Genomic DNA, 7643 nt, shown 5'->3' with positions numbered 1-7643 from the left:
CTGCCTTACATGTCTAACCCATTACAGAGTATACACAATGCCTTCATGTGGGTTCACAAACAACATTTAAAAAGAAACAATGCACTTCACATTCGTTCTGTACAAATCCCACTAGAAGACTACGTTTCCCATAATGCCGCGGGTTGCAGCGGCGCGAATCGGCGCACTTCAAAGGGAAAACTCCGCAGACCTAACTTCTGAAATAACTCTTCAAACTCTGCACTTAACACGTTACAGCCATCTTATATTGCTCTTTAAGAAAGCTGTCACAGTAGCATGCATTAAACGTAACAATGACACTTAGAAGTGGAACACTCCCTAACCGTACCTGTCTCTTTCAGCTCCAGATGCAGACAGAGAGACAGGTTCCTGAGCGGCACGTACCACAGCGCGACAGGGGGGTTCACAGACCAGAATACTTATATACAACATATACACATGAAAATAAAAGGTACATAAAACATTACTCCTTTTGTAAGTACTGATTTAGCCTAATCATTTGCTATAAAATGAAAATAAGAAAGCACTAGAAATACATATCCCCCCCTCCTCATTGTCGGCAATTGGTACATCCCCCTGAGACGATACCATCTGCAGGGTTTCTTAAAGTTAGCTGGAATATAATAACACCCCATTACACTTACAATTTCAATAGGGCCTCACTGTCTGTCAGTGCCTGTCAGGTTGTCATCCTTATTTCCATTGGGTGTTATTTTATTATCTTTTAAAGATCTGTTGTGTTACATTGTTCACATTTCCATCTTCTCACATTTCTTTCTCTGTGACAATCACTTACATTTAATGAAGTATTTGGTCAGAGTCATGGGACTAGATTTATACAGGGAAATGCATTAGTCACAGAAACCTCACAAACGCTGCAGTTAAAATTTAATGTAAAGAACTTCAGGTGATGGGCAGTAGTCTCTCTCTCTCTCTCTCTCTCTCTCTCTCTCTCTCTCTCTGTCTCTCTCTCACACACACTGGTAAATAACTCTTCCCATTTCGGACCACTCATCAAGGGTTGATGATACAAAACTTATTGTGGATACTGAAAAACACCCAGAGCTCTAAGACCCACGCTTCTGTTCTGCTGACTGGAAATCAAGCAAGACCGAAACAAGCATTGAACAGAGAGAGGCTGAAAGATAAAGGCTTTCCTGGAGAAATGAACCCCAAGTATATTTCATTTAGAACTTGTTAATAAATACTTTAATAACATGAACTAATTTATAATAATAACAATAAGTGTTCTCTGAGTGCCCCTGTCTGTGCTGGGCCTAACCCACCCACCCCCCGCCCGCACAGAAACAAAAGCAAGAACAAATCTGATTTATTCAATTATATTTTATTTAATTCACGGCATACACATTTTTTTTGACATTCTCCTAACATCATGAGCTACACTACTAAGACAGTTTATAATTAGATGTAGGTTAACATTGTTTGATACAGAGCCGGGTTAATGTGAGATTATTTGATTGAACAGCCTGTAGGCACTGATAGGATGCTTTGTTTGGTTTGTGGTCCCTCTAGAAAGGCACAAGGGGGTCGTCGGAGCTTTTGCCTTGCTGAATGCCAGTCAGATCAAGGGTTCCTCCATCACATGGCAGTGCTTGGAAAATCTGGAGATGATCGTATTTTTCTTCTCCCACTTGGACCTGCAAGGAAACAAGAGTTAGAGTTTGTGTTCACCAGATGAATGTGAGTTCATCTTCATTTTGCTCCTCTGAGAAAAACATCTGGTTCCACTAAGTTTACCATTAAGTCGTTGAATGTCTCCCTGTAAACAGCAGCCTGCTGCATTGAAAATTATACTTTATGAGTCAGGCAGTATGTTTCCATCCTGTGATTTTCACACACACAAACCAAATCGTCAATCGCCTCCACCAATACATGAAAAAAAAAATAAAGCATTCATCCACATTTCCCACGTCATTTATGGAGGTTGGTCGTTTTAAATGTTGTTCTTTTGATGTGCTCCGTAAACAAGTTATCTGTTGCACTTGCTGCTCTCTCTGAGTTTCTCCTCACTGGAGGTTTGACTGGTCCTCTGTTATCGAAATCTCATTGTGTTATCTTCTTCTATAACAATGGCACCTCAGTGGAGCATTAAACCTTTACCTTGATGACCTCAACACTAAGTACACACGCGTATCAGAAAGTGAACAGCGTTGCAGCCAAATCCAATTCCGCTACCGAACTTGAATGTCTGGGCTTACAGACACTATACATGAGACCACAGGAGCAGCATGGAGGCCTCTATGTTTTCTGTAGTTTTCTTTAACGTTTGAAGAAGTAGTCACCAATTACTTCAAATGTATTGGATCGTCATAGTGGTGAGTGTGTTAAGAGTGAATGTTCATTTTTGGGTGAACTGTCCCTTTAAAGATGATATTTTCTATGGTGTGTCTATCTCATCGTCTCGGACTTGTTCTTCTTCTTCTACCTTAATCAAGTAGTTGATCCCGGCCACAACCTGCGTCCTGTACAACTTGGCTTTGAAGATGGGGTAGATCTTCCCTGTCCTTGCTTCAACCTCGTGCTTCATCTACACACCAAGAAGTGACAACAACAACAAAAACACAATGAAACAAACCCTTTCCATATGTGAATAGATCGTAGAGAACAGAGAGGAACAATGGTTTCTATACTCACAGCGTCACTGATCTTCTGGATTTCTCCATCTGCTTTGCGAGCTTCAGTATATCCACCTGGCATCTAAAATTTGGTTTGTAACAGGTCATTATTTGGAGATACTACATCATTATATTTGATTAGTAAATCATTGCTTATCATTTCCATGGAAATCAAGATAAAGCAACACCTCTGATACACCCACGAGTTCATTGGAAAACAGGTGTTCAACCAAGACCGAAACAGGTATTGCAAGTTTACAGACAAAAGACGATTCAAAGCGCTTCACAAATGCATGGATTTGTGTTCAGGGGTGAAGCTAGACATTTTTGGTCCTAAGAAAGAAGATAATGCCGGCACCACCCTATCACCCCCCACGGAAAAAAACCTAAACCACCAAACTGCCGGGAAAACCCATTTGATCATCCGTAGTTTAATAATAGAGATAATTCAAGAAAAAAATGACATAAGCACTCGATAAGTCCTCAAAGTTACTTACGGACTTTGTTGTGGTATAGAGCTGGACAATATATATTAAAACAATTTTAAACACAATAAAGAATTTTACATCAACAAATTTGTCGAAAAGGGACAAATGAGGAATGTTCATCTCAGACAAAAAGTTCATTTAAACATGTTCTTAAAAGGTTATCCATGTTAGTATTATTGTTATTATTATAATAAGTAGAAGTAGTAATAGTAGTTGTAGTAGAAGTAGAACTAGTAGTAGTAGTTGTAGTATACTGTTAAATGTACCAAACCTCCCCTGTACCTGGCACATTATTATTATAAATATACACCTAGATACAGCTCAATTAATGTAGTGTAATACATATACATGTTGACTTACCTCCCTTTTCATTTTCATCTCAATGGGGTCGTGGTGGCTTTTGCCTTGCTGAATCTCAGTCAGCTCAAGGGTTCCTCCATTACATGGCAGTTTTTGGTAGACGCTGAGATGAACATGATCATCTCCTCCCACATAGACCTGCAAGGATACAAGAGTTAGATTTTGTGTTGACCCGATGAATGTGAGTTCATCTTCGTGTTGCTCCTCTGAGAAAAACATCTGGTTCCACTAGGTGCAATATCTAGTCGTTGAATGTCTCCCTGTAAACAGCAGCATTGTGTCATCTTCTTCTATAACACTGGCACCTCAGTGGATATCAGTTAGTATCAGTAAGTAAACAGTGTTGCAGCCAAATCCAATTCCGCTACCGAACTTGAATGTCTGGGCTTACAGACATTCAAGTTCGCTTTTATGTTTTCTGTAGTTTTTTTTAACGTTTGAAGAAGTAGTCACCAATTACTTCAATTGTATTGGATCGTCATAGTGGTGAGTGTGTTAACAGTGAATGTTTTTGGGTGAACTTCCCCTTTAAAGATGATATTTTCTATGATTTGTGTGTCTCATCCTCCAGGACTTGTTCTTCTTCTTCTACCTTAATGAAGTAGTTGGTCCCGACCACAACATGCGTCTTGTACATCTCGGCTTTGAACATGTCGTACTTCTTCCCTGTCCTTGCTTCAACCTCGGTCCTCATCTACACACCAAGAAGTGACAACAACAAGAACAACACAATAAAACAGAAACCCTGTCCATGTGTGAATATATCACAGAGAAGAGAGAGGAACAATAGTTTCTCTACTCACCAAGTCACAGATAAACTCGACCTTTCCATCTGCTTCGAAAACCTCAGAGAGTCCACCTGGACGAGACATCTTCACGTCTCTTGATCGCAGCTAAAATAACAATAAACAAACGAGAAGCGTCTTTTATTCTTTTTACGAGGAAGTCACCTTAAGTCAGTGATCACATGATGTTTTGGAGCGTACCATCCACCTGCAGGGGAGAGGGGTGGATGGTACGCAACTTACTTTGTCATTAGTTTCATCGACAAGGTCATTATTTTGAGTAATGCATTTGAGATAACAATTATTTATTAAAGAAACTACCTAAAATTTGGTTTGTAACAGGTGATTATTTGGAGATACTACATCATTATATTTGATTAGTAAATCATTTCTTATCAGTTCCATGGAAATCAAGATGAGTAAACACCTCTGATACACCCACATGTGTTCATTGGAAAAAAGGTGCTCAACCATCAGAAATTCCTCCCATTGTCCTCAGATGTTCTGTCACGGAAGGGTAGGGAGGTGGAGGTGTGTTCTCTCTGCCTAGGCTTTCCATGTGTGCACCAGAACAGAGAGACACCTCAAATACATTTAAATGAAAAACACATGTTTGTTTTGGATGGTTTGGAGTTGACCTGAAGCTCCTGGGTGTCTCTGTGTCCCGCTGTGTGTTTCTCAGGAGGTGCTGAAGGTGATGTGCACCATGGACGACCGCATCGTCCACGGACTGAACACCACCGTGCCCACAGTTTCCTTCTCAGGCAAAGTTAATGCCACGTAAACATGCAAACAACTGTATGAATCTGTGAGTGTGACGACCGAGACTGAAGTATAAACCTCCACAGTGTCCCTTCCAGAGTTTTCTCCACAATGCATCTTTTGTCCTCCGTGCGCCACACAGATGATGGAGGCCCATCTGAGCAGAGACCAAGCTATCAAGGGCTGTATAGCCAAAACATCTGCGGTGGTGGAACAGCTGCGTGAGGAAAGAGCAAAAGACGGCGAGGACCTGGCAGTCCTCAAACAACTCAGGAAGGAGCAGACCAAAGTACGTCCTGTCATCTGTTTACAAAAAACACCTCAAAGCTGTAAGATGTGAATTTCAGAACGACGACGAGGTGGAACTATATTCTGACATTAAGCGTTTACATAGCTTTGCCTTCACCGCTGTTAGCTGAGTCAGGACTGATAAGAACCAATCATGAAGTGAATGTTGATGAGTGGGTCATTGTCTTAAAATGTCTGCGCTTTTGCCCGTCCACACTACAGGAAGTGAAGACAGAAATAACACACAAGGAACAGAGACTACAAAATAAAACAGGAAACAGAAACACAGAGTGTGAAAACATGAAAACACTTTGAACATAAACAACAGAGCTCTACCAGATAAACAGAAAACACTTTTACAATTTACACTGCAAAATATAAACTGCCAGATCGTGACAATCGGTCAATGTAAACATGTTCCGGGGTATCGGGGGGCACCGTTGAGCCATTTTGCCACGCCCCTTGAAAATTCCTCCAGAATACTTACATTTTTACCACTTTCTTATTATCTGCAAATAGATAATGGTTTTTAGCATAGAATTTTAGCATGTTAAAGACCTCAAAAAGCCAATAATTTGCCTGAAAAAAAAATTATCCTTACAATTTCAATAGGGCCTCACTGTCTGTCAGTGCCTGTCAGGTTGTCATCCTTATTTCCATTGGGTGTTATTTTATTATCTTTTAAAGATCTGTTGTGTTACATTGTTCACATTTCCATCTTCTCACATTTCTTTCTCTGTGACAATCACTTACATTTAATGAAGTATTTGGTCAGAGTCATGGGACTAGATTTATACAGGGAAATGCATTAGTCACAGAAACCTCACAAACGCTGCAGTTAAAATTTAATGTAAAGAACTTCAGGTGATGGGCAGTAGTCTCTCTCTCTCTCTCTCTCTCTCTCTCTCTCTCTCTCTCTCTCTCTCTCTCTCTCTCTCTCTCTGTCTCTCTCTCACACACACTGGTAAATAACTCTTCCCATTTCGGACCACTCATCAAGGGTTGATGATACAAAACTTATTGTGGATACTGAAAAACACCCAGAGCTCTAAGACCCACGCTTCTGTTCTGCTGACTGGAAATCAAGCAAGACCGAAACAAGCATTGAACAGAGAGAGGCTGAAAGATAAAGGCTTTCCTGGAGAAATGAACCCCAAGTATATTTCATTTAGAACTTGTTAATAAATACTTTAATAACATGAACTAATTTATAATAATAACAATAAGTGTTCTCTGAGTGCCCCTGTCTGTGCTGGGCCTAACCCACCCACCCCCCGCCCGCACAGAAACAAAAGCAAGAACAAATCTGATTTATTCAATTATATTTTATTTAATTCACGGCATACACATTTTTTTTGACATTCTTCTTACATCATGAGATACACTACTAAGACAGTTTATAATTAGATGTAGGTTAACATTGTTTGATACAGAGCCGGGTTAATGTGAGATTATTTGTTTTCAGTTCCATGGAAATCAAGATAAGGCAACACCACTGATACACCCACATGTGTTCATTGGAAAACAGGTTTTCAACCAAGACCGAAACAGGTATTGCAAGTTTACAGACAAAAGACGATTCAAAGCGCTTCACAAGTGCATGGAGGTGTTTTCAGGGGCGAAGCCAGACATTTTTGGTCCTAAGAAAGAAGATGATGCTGGCGTCATGTTTATGAGTGAGAAGGTGGGTTTCAATCCATCTGCTCTGATGTGTTTTCAAGTTGTGCATCAAAAATCCTTTGCAGTGATAACCCAATAAAGTAAAAATATCACAGTAGGTTTTAGACTTAGCTTTTTTTTAGACTTGTGTATCAATAACAAAATGCAAGAAGGTGCACTGGAAACACACTTGGGGACAATCGATCATGATTTTCATAAAGCCTGTGAATTCAACACATGCATTGAAACCAAAACATCGAATCAACTCAAAATGAGGAAAAGAATGTTCACCTCAAACAGTAGGTTAGGTGAGTAATGGTTTTGAGCTAGCAATATTTATTTAATAAATTAACTTATTATTGGTTTGTAACAAGTCATTAATTTGAGATACTACACATCATTATATTTGATTAGTAAATCATTTCTTATCAGTTCCATGGAAATCAAGATGAGTAAACACCTCTGATACACCCACATGTGTTCATTGGAAAAAAGGTGCTCAACCATCAGAAATTCCTCCCATTGTCCTCAGATGTTCTGTCACGGAAGGGTAGGGAGGTGGAGGTGTGTTCTCTCTGCCTAGGCTTTCCATGTGTGCACCAGAACAGAGAGACACCTCAAATACATTTAAATGAAAAACACATGTTTGTTTTGGATGGTTTGGA

The 7643-nt window shown here is 39.9% G+C and overlaps 1 protein-coding gene across 1 annotated transcript; it reads right to left on the bottom strand.

Moving 5' to 3' along the window:
* Positions 1-1529: 1529 nt before the first annotated feature.
* On the bottom strand, positions 1530-4356 carry LOC133018196 (cystatin-B-like). The gene is made up of 5 exons (XM_061084514.1): positions 4288-4356; positions 4077-4178; positions 3485-3622; positions 2447-2548; positions 1530-1658 (listed from the first exon to the last, which is right to left on the bottom strand). Exons 1-5 carry the CDS (start codon positions 4354-4356, stop codon positions 1530-1532), a joined length of 540 nt encoding a protein of 179 aa, XP_060940497.1.
* Between the last annotated feature and the right edge of the window lie 3287 nt (positions 4357-7643).

This window comes from Limanda limanda, chromosome 13, assembly GCF_963576545.1.
Source record: "Limanda limanda chromosome 13, fLimLim1.1, whole genome shotgun sequence".
Lineage (NCBI taxonomy): Eukaryota > Metazoa > Chordata > Actinopteri > Pleuronectiformes > Pleuronectidae > Limanda > Limanda limanda.
Note: the sequence above shows the minus strand (reverse complement) of the source record. Positions and strands in the feature narration are given on the sequence as shown.

Bases quoted from the DNA above. Each gene is read 5' to 3' on its own strand.
- LOC133018196 (XM_061084514.1), bottom strand. From the start codon at position 4,356: ATGTCTCGTCCAGGTGGACTCTCTGAGGTTTTCGAAGCAGATGGAAAG. The intron at 2,549-3,484 runs GTAAGTCAACAT...CTTGGTGTGTAG, and splicing joins AGATGAAAATGAAAAGGGAG to ATGAAGCACGAGGTTGAAGC. The intron at 1,659-2,446 runs GTAGAAGAAGAA...GTTTCCTTGCAG, and splicing joins GGATCAACTACTTGATTAAG to GTCCAAGTGGGAGAAGAAAA.